This window comes from Camarhynchus parvulus, chromosome 27, assembly GCF_901933205.1.
Source record: "Camarhynchus parvulus chromosome 27, STF_HiC, whole genome shotgun sequence".
Classification (NCBI taxonomy): domain Eukaryota; kingdom Metazoa; phylum Chordata; class Aves; order Passeriformes; family Thraupidae; genus Camarhynchus; species Camarhynchus parvulus.
This window is the reverse complement of record NC_044597.1, coordinates 962,395-985,785: the sequence shown is the minus strand read 5'-3', so window position 1 is coordinate 985,785 and position 23,391 is coordinate 962,395. Positions and strand designations below refer to the sequence as shown.

General features: G+C 54.0%; 1 protein-coding gene across 1 annotated transcript in view; it reads right to left on the bottom strand.

Moving 5' to 3' along the window:
* Positions 1 to 814: 814 nt before the first annotated feature.
* SCN4A (sodium voltage-gated channel alpha subunit 4) overlaps positions 815 to 23,391 on the bottom strand; it is a 38,917-nt gene continuing 16,340 nt past the window's right edge. Inside the window, exons 13-25 of the mRNA XM_030966347.1 lie at positions 22,561 to 22,734; positions 21,316 to 21,672; positions 16,797 to 17,228; positions 11,974 to 12,103; positions 11,132 to 11,286; positions 8,646 to 8,819; positions 7,866 to 7,988; positions 7,363 to 7,641; positions 5,933 to 5,986; positions 4,371 to 4,508; positions 3,725 to 3,829; positions 2,770 to 3,040; positions 815 to 2,004 (exon numbers count right to left, since the gene is read on the bottom strand). Coding sequence (XP_030822207.1) covers positions 815 to 2,004; positions 2,770 to 3,040; positions 3,725 to 3,829; positions 4,371 to 4,508; positions 5,933 to 5,986; positions 7,363 to 7,641; positions 7,866 to 7,988; positions 8,646 to 8,819; positions 11,132 to 11,286; positions 11,974 to 12,103; positions 16,797 to 17,228; positions 21,316 to 21,672; positions 22,561 to 22,734 — 3,582 coding nt within the window. The remainder of the gene's footprint in view (positions 2,005 to 2,769; positions 3,041 to 3,724; positions 3,830 to 4,370; positions 4,509 to 5,932; positions 5,987 to 7,362; positions 7,642 to 7,865; positions 7,989 to 8,645; positions 8,820 to 11,131; positions 11,287 to 11,973; positions 12,104 to 16,796; positions 17,229 to 21,315; positions 21,673 to 22,560; positions 22,735 to 23,391) is intronic.

Here is a 23,391-nt window from a genome sequence, read left to right as displayed (position 1 = left end):
GGATTCTTGGAGGACGTTTTCCAAATCCTGTCTTTGCCCATTGCTTTCCTGCCACAAAACCTGGACGGAAATGGGAAAACAGAGTAAAAATATTGACTATAAATAGTGTTTACATTCGTCCTACAGAGACCTGAACGATTTCTGCTTTCAATGCATATTCAGAGACCTTGAAAACATGATATTTAACCCTGAGAACAAATCTGCAGATGCTTTGCTTTGGCTTTGCAAACCAATTTTTAAGACATAATTGCACTTTCTCTTGTAAGTAACAAAAAAATAATCATCAAGCTTATTCAGAGGTTCAAAAGAAAGGTGCTGCTTTAAGACTTTGGAGATTTTTGTTCACAAAACCTTCTGTTTTCCGTAATTATTCTTAATATTATTTCACTTGGCTCATCTTTACTGGTTGCTTGGCTGCACTCTGGAAGAATAGAATACAAGAAAATCTCTTAATTGTGAAATAACATTAATAAATAATTACTTTAAGTGAAAGGACAACCATACTCTTCTGTTCACGCCTGAAAACCATCGTTACCGTGATGAGATGATTTCAAAACTAACTTGTTTCTCTTTCACCAACAACAGATTTCACATTTGAGTTCTCATAAGAAAAAGAATTTAACTCTTTGTAAGTGCAGTGGGCTGTAAAACCCAGGATCAGGAGGAGATCCTGCTTTGAAATTCAAGATGATTGCTTGAAATGTCTGAAATTAGCTCAATATCTAAGATCTAGAGATCTGTGCATGGAAGAGCTTTGAACAGGAGATACAAATGAAGTCTCTTCAGGCTGGGCCAGAGGTGGAACCTCCTCGTGTTACACCAGCGACTCTTTCACCACGTGTTCCTTACGCCAAACCTGTGCTTCCTCAGGAGCATCCTGGGGCGTCTCTGAGCTGGGAATGGGCTTGAGGCCCAGGGCAGGGGCTGTCTCCACATCTGTCCCAGAGTTCCCATAGATCTCCTGCATTTTGGTGGCGATCAGCCCTTCCTTCTCGGGCGCGTCCTCGCCCAGCGCGTCCTGGCTGTGCCTGTACATGTAGGACGCCTGCTTGACCGAGCGCCGCAGGAGGTACCTCCGGAACGCCCTCTGGATCCTGGTAGCACACACCTCCTCGTGTTTCCTCTTCAGGGTGGTGGTGATGGGTTCATAGGAAACCTTCGAGGGGTTGGCAGCCATGAACTTCTCCTCCATGGTGGCCTTCAGGGCATCCATCTCTCCCGAGTCTCCCAGCACTTCCTTAGTCAGGGCAAAGAGAATGTCTAGGCAGTGGATTTTGTCCCCAGCAACCATTGGTAGATCCATGGTGATGAGTTTGATCTTGTTGGGCTTGGGAACTCGGAGTGGCTCCTGCAAGGTGTCCACAAAGTCAGACAAGGTGCTGTAGGCGATGAACTGGGTGGCGTCCGGGTCGAACTTCTCCCAAGTTTCATAAAACATTTCAAAATCATCTTCACAGAGGGGCTCGCTGCTCTCCTCTGTGGCCACACTGAAGTTCTCCAGGATGATGGCAATGTACATGTTCACCACGATGAGGAAGGAGATGATGATGTAGCTGCAGAAGAAGAAGATGCCGATGGCGGGGTTCCCACAGTCTCCCTTCACTGAACTCCCGGGGTTCTCCAGCTCGGGGTCGCAGTCCGGGGGGCCGCTGTTGAGGATGGGGTTGAGGAGCCCATCCCACCCCGCTGACGTGGTGATCTGGAAGAGACAGATGATGCTGTTCCCAAAGGTTTCGAAGTTGAAGATGTCATCGATCCCCGACTCCTTCTTGACGTAGGCGAAGTTGGACATGCCGAAGATGGAGTAGATGAACATGACGAGGAAGAGCAGGAGGCCGATGTTGAACAGGGCGGGCAGAGACATCATCAGGGCAAAGAGGAGCGTGCGGATGCCTTTGGCTCCTCGGATCAGCCGCAGCACGCGGCCGATCCTCGCCAGCCGGATCACCCTGAAGAGGGTGGGGGACACAAAGTACTTCTCGATGATGTCTGAGAGGACGATACCTGTGGAGGGAGGAAGGGCAGATGAGTTTGCTGTGCCACCGATGGGAGGTGAAGGGGAACTGCTCGGCTCCACCTGGGCAGACACAGTGAGTAGAGGCCACCCTGAAGGCTCCTCCCTTGACAGAAAAAACATTAAAAAATAACCTCTGAGCACAGATCCAAGGGTTAAACTCTGGCTGCTCTGTTTCAGAGAAAGAGAACACCAAGGGAAATAACAGCAAGGAGTGTGGCAGCACTGGCCACAGAGAGAAACACAACTTTCCCAGGCATCATGCTGGGAAAAGGCTGTGAGAAGATCAAAGAAAAGAATAAGAAACAATTCTTATCTTGCTGCACCTGGTATTGTGAGCATGTGGAATGTGTTATGGAGATTTGTTTACCAAAGGGTGGTTTCTTAACTAGCCAGTGGTGATGGTGTTTGAATTAGAGGACCAATTAAGTCCAACTGTATTGTAACTATCTATAAGAACAATAAGTTTCTTAATAAAGATTATTATTAATCAACCTTCTGTGAATCATAGAGTCTATACTAATTATTACCTGGCCAGGGCCCATTACAACGATAAAGATATTCCCAGCCCCTCACCCAGCCTGGAGTAGCTTCACATCTGTCATGCCCCAGGGTCCTGCTGGCTTGGCCATGCTCAAAGGATGGGTGCAAGCAGGGTCCAGTGACAGCCCGGTGGGTGTGGACTGGTGAGACCACATCCACTCATCATTGTCCTGTGGGATCTCTGAGGGACTGGCGGGAGCAGCAGGACTCACCTAGGATGGAGAGGATAACCACCACGAAGTCAAAGATGTTCCAGCCCACAGTGAAGAAGTAGTGGCGGAGGGCAAACATCTTGAGCACGCACTCGCCAGTGAAGATGACGATGAAGACCAGGTTTATCTTGTAGAGGACAGAGGTTTTGAGCTCGCTCTGGTCATCTGTTTCCACCATCATGGTCACCATGTTCAGGCAAATCAGGATCATGATGGTGATGTCAAACACTTGCTTGGTAACGAAGTCAAACACCTTCCCTTGGATTTTGTTCTGCAGTGAGGGACACAAGGGCAACGATGGAGCACCAGAGAAGAGGTGGGAACACAGGACAAACACAGCAAAACAAAAACACAGCAGAAAGAGAAGACAGAACAATATTTACAAGTGTGGGAAACCTCAGGACTGTGGCCAGCACGGCTCTCACAGCCCCAAAAGTTATGGGGGGAGGATTCCCAGCGCCTCTCAGGATGGAGCACACCTGGGAACGCCACAGCCAGGAGGAGTGGGCACAGGGCACAGCCACTTGCTAATTACACCCACAGGGCACAAATTAATACATGGGAAGGATCTCCCTTGTGCAGGGCTACAAAACCCAAATCACAACTAAGAATGTTTTGGCTGGACCAGGGTCCCTTCTGGGGGGTTTAAAACTGAGCTTTCCATGAGAGAAAAGAGAGCCAGAGAGGAGCTGGGAGCCGAACTAGGAAAAAACCCAAATTCCTGCCAAAGAAACCCCATCACTGCCCTTGCCAGCAGACCAAGGGCTAAAAGGCAGGCCCAAAGGAAGTGGCCTGATGTCAGACTCTTCTGAAGCCCCAGCTCTGGCCAGGTCCTGTCAGAAGAGTAACAATGGGGCAAGTGGTCTTCCCTGGATCCTTCTTGTTCCCTTTGGGACAGCTGGTAGCTTGAAGTGCTCCCTGTGTGCTCCACTCCAGGAGGATGAACCCAACATACCGCTGGCCTGGGGATGGGCTTCTGGGGTTTCTTGGAGCCCAACTTCTTCATGGCATTGTAGTATTTCTTCTGCTCTTCTGTCATGAAGATGTCTTTGCCTCCAAAGTATAAAGGGAATCATTGCTGTTAGTCTCGGGAATTCTCTTCCCACCAAGTGTGTCTGACCATGTCCCTCCCCACCAAGTGTCTCCAGCCCCTTTGAGATCCTGCTGGGAGCAAGGTGTCCTCTCTGTGCCCTGCAGACCCTGCTGAGCACCACCAGTGTGCTTGGCCCTGCCCACCCTCCTCCCCTGCTCCGGGCTGGCAGTCCTGAGCTGCTGGCAGGGAAGGAGAAGTTGAGTCTCAACCTCGTGCATGGGAAAATGATCCCAGGGTGGGAAAAGAAAATAAAAGTGACGGCCCAGGCAAGAAAAAACACAGCCTCCCTTTGCTCCCTCCCTCTGCACCCATAAATGAAGTCCTCTGTAACTGCTGTGACCAGGACACAAAGCTCCATGTGCCATTTGCCCAGTGCAGGAAGCCACTAATGGATAAGAATCCTGGGATCCATCCTAGTCCTGGGCATGGTGGCCCGGTCCCATCACCCCACTGCTGTGCTGGCCCCCTCCAGCCTAGAGCAGCCCCTCAGGAGACAGGAAATACTCATCTTTTTCTTCTGCTGGTTGAAGTTGTCGATGATGACGCCGATGAAGAGGTTCAGGGTGAAGAAGGCCCCGAAGATGATGAAGATGACGAAGTAGATGTACATGTAGAGGTTGATCTCGTACTTTGGCTGCTCTTCAATCTGGCCAGGAGAGACAGGAAATGTGAGGCTGACCCTGTCTCAAAAAGGTGTCCCCAAGCCCCCAGACAGGGGTTTGTGGTGTTTGGACAGAGCCAGGGCGTGGCTGCTCCAAAACTTTTGGGTGTGCGTTCCCAATGGGAGCAGCCACAGGAAGGGACATCCCTGTGACACTGACTGAGGGACAAGGACATGCTGCCCCCTGATCCCACAGCATGGGCTGGGGAATGGGAAAGGATTTTACAGTGATATTAATGAGCAGATGAGTTTCTTCCCTATAATCAGCATTCCAAGGGCTTAAATATATCTGAGAGGGGAAAGGAAAAGTGGATTAATTTGTCACACCAGCTGGGTGACAGGCCAGACATCCCTGGGCAACGCTCCTCATCCCAAGGAGCATCCCTTAATCCTGCTCTGTGTTTGACCAGAGACACCCCAAGGTGACAACATTGGGTTCCAAAATTTTGAGGAAAGCTCTTGGCAGAACAGGGAGGATTTTCTCCCAAACCAGCTTTGCCCCAGGTGGGGCAGAGGCCTGAGGGATTTTCAGAGGGTGGTGAAAGGGTCCTAAAAAAAGGCAATGAAAATCACCCCTTCAGGCCTGTAGGTGTGTGGGGTGACCCTCAGTGTCATTGGAGAACAGTAGGAAACCCCTTCTGCTGTGGGGACACTTTTGGGGTGGGTCACAGTAGCAACAGCCTTTGCACGTCACTCTTCAAACACTTGGGGTTTTTTAATAACTCTTTGAACCCCATGGCTGAACACTGGCTGCTCTGTTCTCATAACCCACTGATTGCTCAAGGCAAGCCAGGTACTTTCTCCAGGGTGGGATGAACTTTCCCAGCTGGAGGGGTCCCAGAGGACACCGTGTCACAGCAGGCAGAAGAATGAGCCTTCCAGGTTGGAGCAGTGGGAGCAGAATGGGGATTTTGGCCCCTGGAACTGAAGCTGAGTGGAGCAGACTCAGCCCCAGCTGTGGGGTGGGGTGGGAGCCCAGTGTGGGGCCAGGCTGCAGGTGACAATGACAGGGGTGGCACAGGGACACATGGCTGCCCTCTTTGAGGCTGTGCACCTCAGCAGGGGGATGCTGTGGCTGCCCAGGTGTCCAAGGCTGGGTTGGACAGAACTTGGAGCATCCTGGGATAGTGGGAAGTGTCCCTGCCCGTGGCAGGGGGAGGCAATGGATGGGCTTTAGGGTCACTTCCAACACAAACCATGCTGGGATTCCATGGTCTGATACATTTTGGGGGTTTCTCCACCCTGTAGCCTTCATATCCTGGCTGAAATCATGGGTGGGATGCAGCATCAAAAGGCAGAGCCAGAGCTGATGCTGTAGCCAAGGATCCATCCCAGCCTCAGCTCTGGGCTCCTGTTCCCAGTGCGCCAAGGGGAACCCAGCCCTGGAGTCAGCCCTGCGTGCCCCTCACCTCACGGGAGTCCACGGCTGCATACATGATGTCCATCCAGCCTTTGAAGGTTGCCTGTGGGAACAGGAATGGTCAGATTTGGAGTTTTTTCCAACACAAAGGATTCTGTGATTCTGTGGCAGTAGAGAATGTATTTTCTGGGAGTTGTTTGTGGCTGGGAACAAAAGGAAGGTGATGGGTACGTGTCTGAGGTTTAGCTCTGAGCACTCTGGCTTCTCTGTGGGAATGGCAGGAGAGGAATGGAGGTTGAATCCACAAGAAAAATGTCCCAGAAATATGGAAATTACCAGGTGAATATGCATGGACCATTCTGGGCCTGAGGCTACCAGTGACTTTCCAAAACACCACTGCAAACAAAGTAGGGAAAAGAAGCAATTGACTCTTTTCTCCCTTCTGCTCTCTTCAAAGTCCTTTTCCTAAAGGCAAAGCTGTGCCAGGGCCAGCTGCCTCCTTTCCAGTCGCAAACTGTGCCACCTCCATAGCCCTGACTTCCACATCCTGCCTCTGCTTCTGCTGGATTCCCATCCCAGCAGGGTGGGGGGACCACACCAAGTCTTTTACAGGGTCTCCCCTGCATCCCTTACAGCCTTTTGCTGCTGATTTGTTAAACAAAAGCTCTGCACATTTTGTTTCCTGAATCTGATGGAACAACAAGGCTGAAGAGGAACCTGAATTTAGAAGCAGGGTCATCAGCTGGGGCTGTTTTCCGATTCTGCAGCCACCAGTTCCCCTGGATCTGATGGGAGTAGCCCCAGCCTGCCCAATAATGGAGCCCACATCTATATTTTTATCAAAGCTGTGGTGAGCAGTTCCCCTTTGCTGCCTGGCCCAGCTGTGGGGAGTTCAGTGGAACCCAGCTACCCCAGGGGACACGTGTGTCCTTTTTCCAGTCGTCACCTGCCCCACGCACGGCCCCACAACCCACGGCTGGAGCGGGCTGAACTTCCCAAAGGGCTGCAGGGGCACCAGAGCCTCCCCTCCTGACTCCTGCACCCCGTGCTGGGCAGGGGCTGCTCTGCAGTGCCCGCCTCGGTGCTGCTGCACCCATCTGCAGCAGCTCCCTGGTGAAATCTTCCCCTCCCATCTTCTACCCCGTCCCTTTTCCTCTTGGCTAGGAGTTTCCCTCCTTTCCTAAGGGTTTTTTTGGTGTTAAAAACCAGCCCATGCTGGGCACGGGCTTCTCTGCAGTGCCAGCCTTGGTGCTGCAGATGTGTGCAGCAGCTCCCTGGTGAAACCTTCCCCATCTTCTACCCCATCCCTCTTCCTCTTGGCTAGGAGTTTCCCTCCTTTCCTAAGGGTTTTTTTGGTGTTAAAAACCAGCTTTGGAGCTAAGAAGCAGCTAAGAAACCCCATCCCACATCAGCCCTGATGCTCATCCCACCGCCCTGCTCCACGTGTCCTGGACAGTGACACCCGATGTCATAACGTACCACCTGCAGCAGGGACAGGTATCCCAGGCCCACGTTGTCGAAGTTGACCTTGACATTGACCCATCTGACCTCGTTGGTGTGGAGCAGGGCCATGCAGTCACTCTTGTTGTTGACCACGTCAATTTCAAAGAGCTCCCCGGTGGTGGTGTTGACACACCTGTAGTACTTCCCTGCGAACAGGTTCACCCCCATGATGCTGAAGATCAGCCAGAAGATGAGGCAGACCAGCAGGACGTTCATGATGGAGGGGATGGCACCCACCAGGGCATTCACCACCACCTGCAAGGACAGAAAAGACCTTGGGGGACCTGGATGGGACCTTCATATGTCCCCATGCCCAACCTTGCCCGCCCCAGCAGCCCTGAGTGAGGTCAGACTGGACCAAAGGTACCTTAGCAATTATCCCACCAGTCTGGAGCCCCTGAAAACCATTCACGATGCAGAGGACTGCTGAGGGCTCTCATGTCCCTGTCAGGGCCAGCAGCACGTGGGGACACACTTACCCTCATGCCCTCGAAGCGGGACAGAGCACGCAGGGGTCGCAGAGCCCTCAGTGTCCGCAGGGATTTGATGGCTCCCAGCTCGGAATATCCCAGCCAGTTTGCAGTCAGGCTGACCAGGGACACCTGGAAGGAGCAGCCCAAGTGATCAGCAGCACCTCAGGTGCAAACACAGCTGCAGCTCCTGCCCTTCCCTCTCTCCCCAGTCCCTCAGGCTGGTGGTCATCCTCTAGCCCTGGGACAGGGACATTGAGTCCTTGGGGTCCCTGGTGACCAGACACCTCAAGGGCCACAGAATCCCAGAATGATTTGGGTTGGAAGGGACCTTAAAGCCCATCCAGTGCCACCCCTGCCATGGGCAGGGACACCTCCCACTGTGCCAGGGGGCTCCAAGCCCTGTCCAACCTGGCCTTGGACACTTCCAGGGATCCAGGGGCAGGATGACACCTCTTGAGTGTGTGAGTGGAATTGATGTGGGCACAGAAAGGACAGATTGCTCTGTCATGGACCATTTGGAACACCCTGTGTCCCTTCACAGCTCTGCTGGACCTGGTTGGTGGAACTGCAGGGGCTGTTCTTGGCTTGGGTGTATAATAGGAGGGTTTGAAAGGATTCCTGCAGCCAGGAATGAAGTGTTCCTTCCTGTGTGGGACCATTATTTTAAGCAATGCTATAAGCCCTCATTCCAGAGCCACCCCTCTATCCTCTAAAATACAATCTGGGTGCATTTACAGCAGCCCCTAACGCCCCAAGCCCCTTGGCCTGGCCCTGCCCATCACGTACATCCACGATGAGGAAATCCAGCCAGCACCAGGCATTGGTGAAGTACACCTTGAAGCCATAGGCCACCCACTTGAGCAGCATCTCGATGACAAAGATGTAGGAGAAGACCTTGTCTGCATATTCCAGGATGGTGCGGATCACCTTGCGCTGCTCGATGTAGATGTCCTCGAAAGCCTGCAAGGGACACGGAGCTCTGTGACAGTCACATCTTCCATGGGACCCCTTGTGACAGTCCCATCCTTCTGTGGGACCCCACAGAGCTCTGTGACAGTCCCATCCTTCCATAGGACCTGTGGCATCCCAGAGCACACCCTTGCTGACATCTCCCTGCCTTCTTCTGCCATGGACACACAGCCCAGAAGATGTTGAATCATCCAGGGATGCAAAGCTTGGAGGATTGTTGGTACCTGAGCTTTGTTTCTCATCCAGGTCCAGAGGAACAGGAGGTCCCCTGATCCCAGCCTTCCTCCCAGCCCTGCCTTCCAGGGCTCAGGAAGCTGGAAGCCCAAGGATGGCTGGTCCATGAGGACCTGATCCACCTGGGGTCCAGCTCCTGCTTGGCTTTGTGGGGTTGGCCCCAAAGTAGAGCTTCACTGAAGCCAAGGTCCAGCTCCATCCAGCTCCCAGGTGTCTCAGCTCAAAGCCAGGACACCAAACCCACACCCTGGGCTGCTTCGGGAGTTTTGAAAATGCCCTGAGGAGTTTGGGTGAGTGCCACACCCACGTGCTGAGTAAGCACTGGAGGTAGGGGTGTGGTGACCAGGTGCTGCACAGCTGGGGCAGCACAGCTGTCAATTCCTGCACCAGCTACAACCTCAGACATCCCCAAACCACCTCAGAGCGAGCTGCAGACATGTAAAGTGTGTCTGACAAGCCTCTCAGTCCCTCTGTTCTCCTTCCCTCTCTCTTCACCTCCAAACCTGCAGAGAAGTTGGTATTTCCTGAGTTAAATCCAGCGCACACACTTGGAGAAGAGCACCAGGCCAGCACTGATAATGTATTAGGCTGATTTAAAAGAACACCCAGATTCTGAGAGGGGGCACCAGGCAGTGATGGAGGTGCTGAACAGCCAAATAAAAGCCACGAACTGTTTGTCAAGCACCTCCTGACAGCCGATGATGGTGGTGGTGAAATGAGGAACCACAGGAAGCTCAGTAAATGGTTCAGATGGTTCATAGCTGGCTTTAAGAGCAGCAGTGGGGGCTGTGGGCAGTGGCGTCCCCTAAAGCCATGGACCCTAGCCTGTTGATGATGGTCCAGGAATGCTGGGGAGGCTGACCAGGGCTCCTGGAAGGTGTTAGACCTGAGCCAAACGGGGTTTGAAATCAAACATCTGCCCACAGCTGGATCATCTGGCACAGGAGATGCCCAGAGCCTGGGCTCTGTCCCCTCCTGTAGGAGTGTGCTCTCTGTTGACAGGGTGACAAAACTGTCTTTTGTCTTCTTAAAAGGAAAGAAGTTTAGAAGTTTTTATCTTCGATTAAGTGAAAAGACACCTCATAGGACTCGGGGGACTTCAAATTTAAGGATTTTAAGGATTTAGCTTCTGTCCAATTAAGCTAATTGGACAAAAGCTAAAAAGTTTTGCTAAGGCAATTTAGTAGAAAAAGAAGTGAATAAAGAAACGAATGGCTTTTGTAGAGTGTTTTACTAGGAGCAAGAATGTCTGGCACTTGGCTCGGTTTTTCAGTTTGTTATTTTGCCTTTTATAAAACCTTTTTATTTCCAACACTGCAACAGAAGCCATTCTGCTGATTTTTATGCCTCCAAGGGTAGCTGAGCTATCTTGGGTGTGTTATAGGCCTCCAAGAGCTTATGAGACCTGGCTTGAAGAGGTAAATATAACACCCTCCGTTGGGGAAGATGAAAGAGGAAAACTTTATAAATATGATTGTCTGGCAAAAGATTTTGAGCATATAGAAACTCTAAGTGAGATTGAAATGAAAGCAAGCTTTGAGATACTTTAGTTACTGAACAACTGGAAAACAATGGTGTGGCTGGCTGAAGGTGATCCCCTTTTGATGGAACAACACCCTCTGCTTGCAGACAGGCCCAAGGGTCAGAGCAGAACCTACAGCTTGGCAGAAAGGGCCCAAAGAGGAGATTTTAGGGTTTGAAATGTAACACAGGATGGTAATGTAATGATTCTTATAGGCTGTATGGAAATGCTATAGGATTTGTATCTTGTACCAGATTGGTTAGTGAGAATTAGAATATTCAACACAGAAGATTTATTGTATTGGAATGGGAACTTCACTCTCTTACCCTTTTACTCTCTCACCCTCTCATCCTCTCTACCCCTCTCTTCTGGCCCTGCACCCAGGCCCTTTGCAATAAACGCCAAGTTCCAAGTCCTGGCTGCAGAGATCTCTTGTCTCCATCCATCCCCACCGTGCTACCACCTGACACTCCTGCAACCCTCCCTGGGCTCCCCCAGGCTGGGAAGCTGCTGCAGAGCTCTGGGGGCAGGGGAAGGTGGCACCTACCAGTGCCCCACTGCTGAGGAGGATCATGAAGACGATGAAGGTCTCGAACCAGTCGTGCTCCACGATGCGGAAGCAGGTTTTCCTGAGGTTCCACCAGATCCTCCCCTTCTCACTGGTGATGTCCACGTAGAGGCAGGGGAATCTCTTCACACAGCCTGGGGACACAGGGGTGGGGTCACTCCTGGCCAGGGTGTTCCCACTATTCCTGGTTTTATTGGCATTTTAAACCCTCCCTGGCGGAAGTTGGACTGGGATCTGTCGCAGACATCTTTTATGAAAAATCCTTTCTTTAGCATTTTTCCTCCTGAGAAGCTGAGAGGCCTCAGGAACAAAATGTAAACAATGGTTATCTGCTGCTGTGGAATGCAACAGGTGCATCTGTGATTGGTCTCATGTGGTTGTTTCTAATCAATGGCCAATCACAGTCAGCTGGCTTGGACTCTCTGTCTGAGACAGCTTTTGTTATCATTCTTTCTTTTTCTATTCTTAGCTAGCCTTCTGAAGAAATCCTTTCTTCTGTTCTTTTAGTATAGTTTTAGTATAATATATATCATAAAATAATAAATCAGCCTTCTGAAACATGGAGTCAGATCCTCATCTCTTCCCTCATCCTAAGACCCCTGTGAACACGGTCACAGGGATCCTGCTGGGTCTAGGTGGGGTGCACGAGGGGAGCTCCATGGGGAGCATCTCTGGGGTGGTGCAGGAGGATTTGGAGCTGAGCTCAGAGAGCCTGGGGGTCCCTGTGCTGCAAGAACTGGTTGGCAGAGGCCCTTCTAGCCCCATTTTCCCCTCTCCACACCCATCTCCCGTGTCCCCAGGTTCTCCAGCCCTGCTCTCACCTTCAGTGAAACACTCCTCGGGCTCGTTGCTCTCCTCAGCCTCTTCTGCCACCTCCTCCTCCTCGGGTGCAGGGGGTTTGTAATCCACCGTGCTGCACACGGACGAGGCGTTGTCACTGCTCAGGGGGTTCTGCAGGGGGACAGCAGCTCAGGCCAGGCTCCTGGGCAGTTCCTGCCATGCTCCTCGTGTCCCAGAGAGCCCAGGCAGGACTCCTGGGTGGTGGGACCCCCTTGTTTGGAGGATGTTCCGAGTCCCCCTCCCATGGGCACACAGCCCAGAAGCTGTTGAATCATCCAGGGCTGCAAACCTTGGAGGATTGTTGGTACCTGAGCTTTGCTTCTCATCCAGGTTCAGAGGAACAGAAGGTGCCCTGATCCCAGCCTTCCTCCCAGCACAGCAGCTCCATCTCCCATCCACCTGTGCCACCACCTCAGGCTGATTCTGATTTTCTCACCTCCTCCTCCTCCTCCTCCTCTTTGTCCCCATCCAAGCCTTGCTCTGCCAACCCCCCTTTGGTGCAGAAACCCAAGCAGCCTCTGCTCTCTCCTCCCTCTGGCTCAGCTCGTGCTGCAGGGCCCTCAGCCCGAGGTTCACCCCAGTTCCAAACCTGCATCCCAAATTCCTCTCCCCAGCTCCATCCTGCTCCAAGCTCAGCTTGGCTGCCTTCCCAGACACCACTCAGCAAGGCCACAGGGGCTGGTAACAAGGGACAACCTTGGCAAGCCCCTAGGACTCTTCTTCCTCTGGTTTTTTTTTGGCTTTCTGAGAAGGCCTCGTGCAACACTTGAGGAAGGAGCAGATCCCCAGCCCTGCCTATCCTGCCTGGGAGCAGCAGAACCAGAGGGTCCAGGATGCTATTTCCAGCACAGGAAGGTGTTGGCTTACATGGGAAGGGGATAATCCTCCCCTCAGGCTGCTCCTGCTTTTGGTAACCCATAAAGGAGCTGCCCCAACCTCCAAAAACCAGGGAAAAGCCCCTGGGGTAAACTGAGGCACAGTCACTGCCCACAGCTGCAGGGGCCACAGAGAAGATGTGGCTGTGGGACCTTTGGGGACAGGCAGGAGAGGACACAGCAGCAGGGGTGGCACCAGCTCTCAGCTGGTGGCTCTCAGTGACCCCTGGGACCACCCTCAGCCTGGGGGGAGGGACAGGAGGGCCAGGGGGATTAGGGAGGCTCAGCACGGAGCCAGGCAAGCTGTGACCCCAGAGAAGGACACACAGGAGCCATCTGCCTCCAGGACAGCCTTAGAGAGGGTCAGGGGACAAACCAGTGCAGCTGCCCTGGAGATGTGGGGGAAGGTCCAAAAGGGCCTTGGATGGCTCACAGAACCCAGGAGTTCTGTGGGTGGAGCTCAGGGCAGGTTCTGCTGGGAGGGGACAGGGATAAAACCCATCCCTGGGGGCTCCTGAGCCCTCCCACCCCTGGAACCAGCAGGTTTGGGGGGCAATTTCCATCCCACACCTCACACAGCATCTCCAGCCTGCCTGGGGCTGTCCCACCCTGACTCACCCTGTGACCCCAAAATCCACAGCCCTGAGAATCACAGAATTGTCCAGGTTGGAAAACCCTTCTGAGACCATCGAGTCCAGCACTGCCAAGGCCACCACTGACCATGTCCCCAAGTGCCACATCCACAGGGCTTTTAAACCTCTCCAGGCATGGGGACTCCAGCCCTGCCCTGGGCAGCTGTGCCAGGGCTGGACACCCCTTTCCATGCAGAAATGTTCCCTAATATCCAACATAAACCTCCCCTGGCCCAGCCCGAGGCCGTTCCCTCTGCTCCTGTCCCTGTTCCCTGGAGCACAGCCCGACCCCTGGGCTGTCCCCTCCTGGCAGGAGCTGTGCAGAGCCACAAGGGCCCCCCTGAGCCTCCTTTGCTCCAGGCTGAGCCCCTTCCCAGCTCCCTCAGCCCCACTGACAGAGCCAGGAGCGTCTCAGGACACACCTCCCTGCCCAGCAGGGTGGGATCCCCACGGGAGGAGCCCCTGGAAGAGCCCTGAGCCCTGCACGGGTTCTGCAGAGCCACACGGTGGGAGCCAAGGGGGTGCATTAAAAACAGGCAGGGGGAATGATGGGCTGCGATTTAGCATGAAATCACAAATTTGAGAGTCTCAAAGACCGTGTAATTGCAATCCCCTGCCATGGCAGGGACACCTCCCACTGTCCCAGGCTGCTCCAAGCCCTGTCCCGGCTGGCAGCTCCTCCCTGCTCTGAGCTGCCAAGAGAAACCAGCTGCGATTGTAGCTGCGATGATCCTGCCCCTGCCATTTCCCCGAAAAAAGCTTTTCCTTGGGAAGCAGCTGCTCTGGCCGTGGGGCGATTTGTCGGGGCGGTTCGGGTCGGCGGCGGTGGGAGCGGAGCGGGCGCTGCGCGGGGCTCTGGCTCCATCTGCAGCCGAACCCGGCTGTGAACGCACCCGGCACCAGCCCCGGAACAGAGCAGGGCTCCTTCCCTTCAGCACCCGAGTGCTGAATTAAATCATTGTCATTTCACCTTGTGAACACGGGCTGGGACAGCTGGGGTGCTCGCCTGGAGATGGGGAGGGGCTGGAAGAGCTCAGAGACCCTAAAGGGGCTCCAGGAGAGCTGGAGAGGGACTGGGGACAAGGGATGGAGGGATAGGACCCAGGGAATGGCTCCCAGTGCCAGAGGGCAGGGCTGGATGGGATATTGGGGAAGAATTGTGCCCTGGCACAGGGTGCCCAGAGAAGCTGTGGGTGCCCCTGGATCCCTGGCAGTGTCCAAGGCCAGGCTGGACGGGGCTTGGAGCAGCCTGGGATAGAGGAAGGTGTGTCACAGACATCTTTTATGGAAAATCCTTTCCTTAGGATTTTTCCTCCTGAGAAGCTGAGAGGCCTCAGGAACAAAATGTAAACAATGGTTATCTGCTGCTGTGGAATGCAACAGGTGCATCTGTGATTGGTCTCACGTGGTTGTTTCTAATCAATGGCCAATCACAGCCCAGCTGGCTCGGACTCTCTGTCTGAGACAAAAGGCTTTGTTATTCATTCTTTCATTTTCTATTCTTAGCTAGCCTTCTGATGAAATCCTTTCTTCTATTATTTTAGTATAGTTTTTATATAATATATAACATAAAATAATAAATCAAGCCTTCAGATCCTCATTTCTTCCCTCATCCTAAGACCCCTGTGAACACTGTCACAGAGGCGTCCCTACCATGGCAAGGGATTGCAATTACATGGCCTTTGAGGCTCTCACCAAACCAAATAATTTGTGATTTCATGATAAATTGCAGCCCATCATTCCCCCTGCCTGGGCAGGGCCCCTGTTTTTAATGCACCCCCTTGGCTGCCACCTGAGTCAGCTTTGGCTGAATTTAGGCACCAAACCCAGTAGCCCTGAGTGGCTGAACTGGTATTTACTGGTTGAGAGGTGCCCTTTGCCTTTGCTGAGCTCAGAGTTTTCCCATGCAGTGTTTGGGGTGGGTGCTCTCTGTGAACACACCCTAAAGCCCAGAGCTGTGCCAGGACAGGTCCCATGGCTGCACCCCAAGGTTTTCCCACCTGCTGGGAAGCACTTTGGGGTGAGAGGGAGCTGAGGTCCACGGGGACCACGTGTGTCCCCTCTCATTGTGGCCAGGCTGGCACTGGCATCACCTCTGCCGTGTGCTGGGCACTGCTGCTGCGGGACTGGGGCTGAGTAGGAAAAGTCTGGGGGGAAATGCCAACTCTCAGCCCTGCTGGTGGCAACCGTGAGGGAACTGAGAGCAGTAACCCCCCTGGCCCATTCCCTTGACCAAGAATTTTGTCCCCTCTGTAGGGCTGGGCAGTGACAGGGGCCAGCCTCACTTTTCTCCTGCTCCCCTCTGCACCCAAAGGCTGAAATCTCCCTGTTGCCCCAGATAACACTAAATAATCATGACTGTCCCCTCTCCTTGCCCCATTTTGTGCCAAGCTGGGTCCCTGTCACCGTGCTGAGCTGTGAGGAGCCTGCAGAGGGGAGGGAGGTGAGAGGCTCTGCAGCTTTGGGAGCCTTGCTTCATTTTCCAGCCTTTCCTGGGCTCCCTGTGCAGTCCCATCCAGGTGCCTCCTGGGCCTGGCAGGGCTGGTTGGGATGGAGCTTTCCAGAGTTCCCTCAGCTCCTGGAACACGTTTGCCATCCAGTCATGACAAATCCCTGCTCAGAGCTGTCCTATTGTCCAAACAAAGCCCCTTCCCAGGCTGATGCACCTGCTCCTGTCCCCCTCAGCACCTCCAGCTGCCCCCTGTGTCCCCAGGACCTTGAGGTGAGCAGTAATTTTCCACCACACCCTCACCCTTTTGTGTCCACTTGGGTCTTCCCAAGTTTCTTGTCCCCCTGTGGACCCCAGCAGTCCCCTGGAGATCAGGCTCAGCTGTCTCAGCTTTGGATCCCCCAGCCCTCGCTTCATGTTCACCCTTGCTAAGCTCCTCCATCTGGTCTGGGCCGCCCCAGGACGATGTTTCTTGAGGCATTAGCAGTGGATCCAATGATAGTGCCATCAGCAGATTTCCCGGCATCGGGTTCCTCTGGGACATCTTTAACCCCAGATGGGCGCTCTGACCCTTGCACTGCCCCTGTGCTGCCCCTGTGGGGCCCTCTGGCATCAGCAATAACCCCACAGCCTGACCCAAACCAGCCAAAATCCTGCTTGGACCCTCCCCTCCTGCTCCAGCTTACACTGGGAGATGCCAGCTTGGAAAAAAATCAAGTTTGGCCCATGCCACACTCTGTGGGAAAGCTGAAAGCGACTCAAACCAACATCACTCTTTGGGCAGCACAGCAAGAATGGGCCAGCCCCAGTTTTGGGGTGAAACCTTTCCCTTCCACCCCCTCGCTGACCTTGCTGGTGTCCTCGGTGTCAGACTGGGTGCTGGTCTCCTCATAGAGGTCGGACTCCTCGGAGGCAATGGGGACCTGCACCGTCAGGCTGGGGTTGTTGATGAAGTTCATGTGCTCCAGCTCATCCATGAAGATGTGCTCCTTGCCCGTGATGCCGTCCAGGTACCCTAACTTGGGCTCCAGGGCCGTGTCCACGTGGTTGAGCGCGGGGTTGTCCCTCTTGCCAGGCTCCTGCTCTTCCTCGGGTGCCACCTTCTTGCCCTTGCAGAGGCGGCGCAGCAGTGCCAGCAGCGCGGCCTTGCCCAGGGCGATGCCGCGCGTGATGCGGCCGATGGCGATCTGCAGGTTGTTCAGCTCCCCGTCGTCGTCTGATGCTGCCAGGCTGTCGGCGCTGAAGGAGCTCAGCAGCAGAGCCAGGAACAGGTTTAGCACCTGGGGGACAAAGCAAACGCCAGCCCTGAGCTCCAGCAGGTGCTGAGCCTCAGGATCTCCCTCTGGAGCTGCAGGGATCACATTTTCTGTGGCATTCACATTTTCTGGAAAAATCCCTTTGCCCAGTGAGATGGTGTTCACAGAGGTCCCAGGATGAGGGAAGAGACAAGGATCTGACTCCATGTTTCAGAAGGCTGATTTATTATTTTATGATCTATATTATATTAAAACTATACTAAAAGAATAGAAGAAAGGATTTCATCAGAAGGCTAGCTAAGAATAGAATACCAAAGAATGGTTACAAAGATTTGTGGCTTGGCTCTCTGACCGAGCCAGCTGGGCTGTGATTGGCCATTAATTAGAAACAACCACATGAGACCAATCACAAATCCACCTGTTGCATTCCACAGCAGCAGATAATCATTGTTTACATTTTGTTCCTGAGGCCTCTCAGCTTCTCAGGAGGAAAAATCCTAAGGAAAGGATTTTTCATAAAAGATGTCTGTGACAGCCCAGGATTTTTCTCCTGGGAAGCTGAGAAGCCTCAGAGAAAAGGAAAACAATAATTATCTGATTTGCTTCTCCTGTGTTTTTCTCCTTTGGAATGTGTTTGGAGATTGTTTACCCACAGGTGATTGTTTCATTGGATTCTGTTGGGAGTTGTTTTCACTCTTTGGCCAATCAGGGCCAAGCTGTGTCAGACTCTGGAGAGAGTCACGAGTTTTCATTAATATCCTTTTAGCATTCTGTAAGTATCCTTTCTGTATTCTTTAGTATGGTATGGTATGGTATGGTATGGTATGGTATGGTATGGTATGGTATGGTATGGTATGGTATGGTATGGTATAGCATTCTTTAATATAATATAGTATCTTAAAATAATAAATTAGCCTTCTGAGAACATGGAGTCAGATTCATCATTCCTTCTTTCCTTCATCTAAGGGCGACAGAAATACAGTAGGGAGCACTGGCGGCTGTGGAGGAATCCCTTCACTGAGCACCTCATGGGCTCTGGCCTGCCCTTACCAGCTCTGGGATGCCAGTCCCAGTTCCTGGAGGGCATGGACATGTTCCTCCTCAAACCCCCTGGGCTCTGATGCCTCCACCTCACCCTGGGCTCCCACAGTCCTGCAGATCCCTCTGCAAGTGTTGCCAGCCATGGTTTCAGCTCCTCTCATGCTCTGCTGTGGATCTGTGAATGCGTCCCTTTGGTCTCTTGGAGCTCCAGGAATCCCATGGGGGCTCCTCAAGCCTCTGGTGCTTCTCCCCATCACCCCCAGGGATGCAACTCAGCTCTTGTGGCTGCCCCTGGATCCCTGGAAGGGTCCAAATCCAGGCTGGATGGGGCTTGGAGCAGCCTGGGATGGTGGAAGGTGTCCCTGGCCATGTCATAGGGTGGGGCTCTTTAATGTCCCTTCCAACCCAAACCAGTGTGGAATTCCATGGTTCTGTGGTTATGTCCCTTCTCTCCCCAGAATGAAACCTCCTGCTTGTCCTCTCAGCTGCAGCTCTTCCTCTCCTCTTCCCTGGCTTTGGTAGCCCAGATTCCCAGCAAGCCCCAGCAATTCCCAGCAAGGATGGATCATGGACTCTCCTGAGGGTCTCCCACACCCCAGGGTCATGGAGGAGCCTGGACTGGCTGTGACCCCATCCCTGTGATCCCATCCCTGCTCTGCTACATCAAAGCCATGTTTCACCCCAGCATAAGCCAAGAAATGCTCAGTGTAACTCCAGGCACAGGCTCGTGTTCTTCCCCTTCTACTTCACCATCCCAAAACGTGCCTGGAGCCCACCGCAGCCTCTGCTGGCACAGCTGGGGCTGCTGCCTGCCAGGAGCAGGAGCAGAGGGGTGGGATGGGCACCCCGAGGGGCAGAGCAGGGCCGGAGCCAGCCCACAGCTGTCGGTGTTTGTGCCGTGGTGCCAGCAGCGCATCTGAGACGGGAATTAGCTGCTATCCAAGGACACTGCCGCTTTCACATGGCTCATGCCATGTGCCTTAAAGCACGTCTTTAAATAAATCCCCGCGGGCCCAGCAGGCGAATGCCCCCATTAAGCACCAGTTACAGTTAATGGGTGCCGCTGGCTTTGTAGGACAGGACTCTGTTACCTTGTCACCCGACTGACTTCCTCCCTTTTCCCTGAATAACCCCAAAGGAAATGCTCAAAGTGTCATTAAGAGCAAAGGACAGGTCACCTTCTTCCTGCATGAGAAACACACACCTCCCTGCACGGGGAGCCTTGGGAGCCTCTGGGACGGGCTCCAGGCCTCGGAAATACCTGAGGCACGGCCAGGAGAGCCTGGCAGAGAGGAGGAGGAGGAGGAGGAGGAGGAGGAGGAGGGCACAGAGGGCTCTGGCCGTGTTTGTGCTCCGTGTTTCTCTGCTGGGCTCTAAATGGAGCCCTGCAGGAGCTGCAGAGCTGCCCTGAGGGCTGGGGTGCACCTTTGGGAGGGGACAATGGCACCTCTGGGATGGGGACAATGGCACCTCTGGAAGGGGATACCTGCACCTCTGGGAGGGGACACCCACACCTTTGGGATGGGGACCATGGCACTCGGGGATGGGGACAATAGCACCTCTAGGATGGGGACAGTGGCACCTCTAGGATGGGGACAGTGGCACCTCGGGGAGGAGACAATGGCAGCTCTGGGAGAGGACAATGGCACCTCGGGTAGGGCTGTCACTGACCCCACCAGCTGCAATTGTGCCACCCTTGTTTCTTCCCCAGAGCAGTGCCCTGGAGAGGTGGGCAGACTGTGCTGCCCCAAAAATGAGCTCCAGAAGAGGGAAACCTCCCAGAGCTGCTTTTGGGAGAGCTTTGCAGGGAGCCCCAGCTGGAATTCCCAGTCCAAACTCCTGCACTCCCTGCAGATGGCTCTGGACAGGCTCCTGCTCCTTACGGGGGCCCCTGTGGGTGATTTTCAGTCTGACCATCCCCTGGGGAGGTGGCATCACCAGCCTCTGCTGGCTGGTGGGAGGTGGGCACGGGACTGACCCCTCTCTGCCCAGCACCTCCCTGGGCAGGGGCTGCAGCCAGCGGCTCTCCCTTCAAAGCCCCAAATCCCACAGAAGCCAAGAGGCAACCGAATCCCAACTTTCTGCCGTCAAATTGGGACACTCCAAGCTGACCCGAGCTGGGGGCTGCTCTGGGCTTCTCCTCGGGCTCCTTTCAGAGCCTCCCTGGGGACAGGGTTCAGCGGCTCCCGGGGGCAGATAGGTTTTCAAAGCAAATTCCAAAGGGATTACACAACCCCGGCAAGTAATAGGAGCTAGTCGGTGCTTCCCTCCCCTGCCCTGCTCCTCAAGAAGGGAGAGCAGGGCCCACGCAGGCTGCAAAACAAGCTCCAGAGCTGCCAGCAATGGGGTTACCAAGTTTAGAAAGGATTTCACGCTCGCCTGGAACTCGCAAACCTGTGGCTCAGGCAGCACAGGCAGCCGGGGGGAGTGGGGAGGGGGGGTGTAGGGCAGGGGTGTGGGGAGCAGGGGGTCCCACAGACACAGGGAAGGAGGTTGGCCATCAGCAGATGCCACCTGGAGCACGGTGAGGGCTGGGGAGGTTGGGGATCTGCGGGAACCTTGTGGGAAAGCACCTGGAGCAAAGAGTGGGATGGATGGATGGATGGATGGATGGATGGATGGATGGATGGATGGATGGATGGATGGATGGATGGATGGATGGATGGATGGATGATGGATGGATGATGGATGGAGCTCTGCCTCCATCCCTCATCAGGAGAGTGGGAAATGGGGCAGGAAAGCTGGAAAAGCCAAGTGGAAGACACAGGGCAGCTTGAAGCTGAGCTCTGTTTTATCCCTGAGTGGCTCCTGCTCTGTCTAAAGCCCATTTGTATTTCCTGTGCCTCAGTTTCCCCCCAGTTCCTGCTCTGGTTTCAGCTGGGGGTCCCTCAGGAACCATTCCTCCCTCTGTCTCACACGGAGCTGACACAGCCCACCCGAAAGGCCTGGGGAAGGAGGAGAATCCCTGTGCTCTCCACAGCTCCAACCAGACCCTGCCACAGGCACAGCCCTGAGCTGGCCAGAAGCGTCCCCAGCCCAGCACCCGCCGTGTCCCCAGCCCCAGGCTCACCACGAGGTTGCCGATGACCATGACCATCATGAAGACGATGAGGCACATGGTCTGGCCGGCCACCTCCATGCAGTCCCACATGGTCTCGATCCACTCCCCGCAGAGGATGCGGAAGACGATGAGGAAGGAGTGGAAGAAGTCGTGCATGTGCCAGCGGGGCAGGGTGCAGTCCACAGAGATCTTGCACACGCACTCGATGTAGCTCTTGCCGAAGAGCTGCATCCCCACCACGGCGAAGATGAAGACGATGATGGCCAGAACCAGCGTCAGGTTGCCCAGAGCGCCCACGGAGTTGCCGATGATCTTGATGAGCATGTTGAGAGTGGGCCAGGACTTGGCCAGCTTGAAAACCCTCAGCTGTGGGGGGCAAGGAGAGAAGGGGGGTGGCTGGGGGTGCCATTGCCACAGCAAGGCTGTGCCACTGCCATTGCACCCTCCTGGGGCTGTTTGGCCAAGGCAGGAGGGGTTAAACCCACACTGTTGGAATTGAGGACATCCCTCTGGCTGTCCTGGATTGCCCAAACCCCTGCCAGGGGGCTCAGAGACCCTGGCACAGAGCCCAAGACACCTGTGATTTTGATCATGACCCATGGAAAAAATTACCAACCTTATATGAGGATCTGCAAGCCACGAAAGTCTAAGTAGAATAATAATTAGTTTGTCACGGGGTGAAAAATAGATTTTTTGGGGTTTTTAGAATGGGGGCTTGGAGTCTCAAGATGGAGGGATTTGGGTGTACCCTGTCCTTTTTCCTTCTTCTTCTTGGCCTCCATCTTCTGCTGTGATGCTGACACTTTTGGATTGGTTTAGAGTAGAAGCTCACTGTCTAACACAGGTGATAGGTATTGGGAAGTAATTGTAAATATTGTACATGTAGCTTTTAGTACAAAAAGATAACACCGGTGTGCCTCTGTCTGACCTGCTGAACGGACCTCGGCAGGCCAGAGAAAGAATTTTATAGATAAGAAACAATAAACAACCTTGAGAACAAGAACTGAAGAGTTCTGACTCCTTCTTTGACTGCCAGGCTGGGAAAAAGAGACTTTGTGACACATCTCGGGGTCACCCTGACCAGCAGAAGCCCTGAGACCACACCTGCTCTGACTCTAACTTCCCTGAATATTTAACTCAGTCTTGTCTTTAACAGGAGCCAAGTTGGGCCCTCCCAAGCTGAGCCCCTGCCAGGAAGGAGGCTGGACAAGCCACCCCTGTCCCTGTCACCACCCAGGTGTCCCCAGCACGTACCAGGCGGAAGGAGCGCAGCACAGAGAGCCCCTGCACGTTGGCCAGGCCCAGCTCCACCAGGCTCAGGGTGACGATGAAGCTGTCAAAGATGTTCCAGCCCTGCTGGAAATACTCGTAGGGATCCAGAGCAATGAGCTTCAGGACCATCTCTGCTGTGAAGATCCCTGTGAAGACCTGTGGGAAGCAGCACCCATGACCATTTGTTCATAAACCAGCACTGAGCTGTGGGGTGGGATGGGCAGCATCCCTCTCTTTTGGGGTATTCCTAAAGTATTTCACCCTGTTAGGGCCAGTCCCAGTTGGGAACAAGCTCCCCAGGTGCTGCCCAGTGGGGCGGTAAAGCCAGATTGGGAATACTGGTGACTGATTCCTCTGGAGGGACACCAAGGTGAGTGTTGGCAGCTGAAAATGAAAAATAAAATTTCCTTGGCAAGGAGACACCTTTGGAATGACTGGGAAATCACAGATCCCAGCACTGGGAGCTGGGCTGCTGCTGGGATGCCCCTGTCCCTCGCTGAGCCCTGGGAGAGCTGAGCTGGGTTTTAGACATTGCTCCTTTCCTGGGAGCACAGCAGCACCTGCAGCATTGTGTCACTGCAGACCGGGCTCAGCCAGGTGACAGTCACCATCCCTGCTGCCATCCCACGGCACAGCACGTGCAGAGGCCCTGGTGACAGATGGTGTTGGGGCAGGTCTGTCCCTCACAGAGCAGGGAGGAGCAGCAGGGAGGCTCCTGTATCCTGGGGGGTGTCCCTGCTTGTCCCCATCGTGCCAGCACACAAATGTTCTGTCCTGATCCTGCTACTGCATCCCAGGGGATTGTCCCCCCGT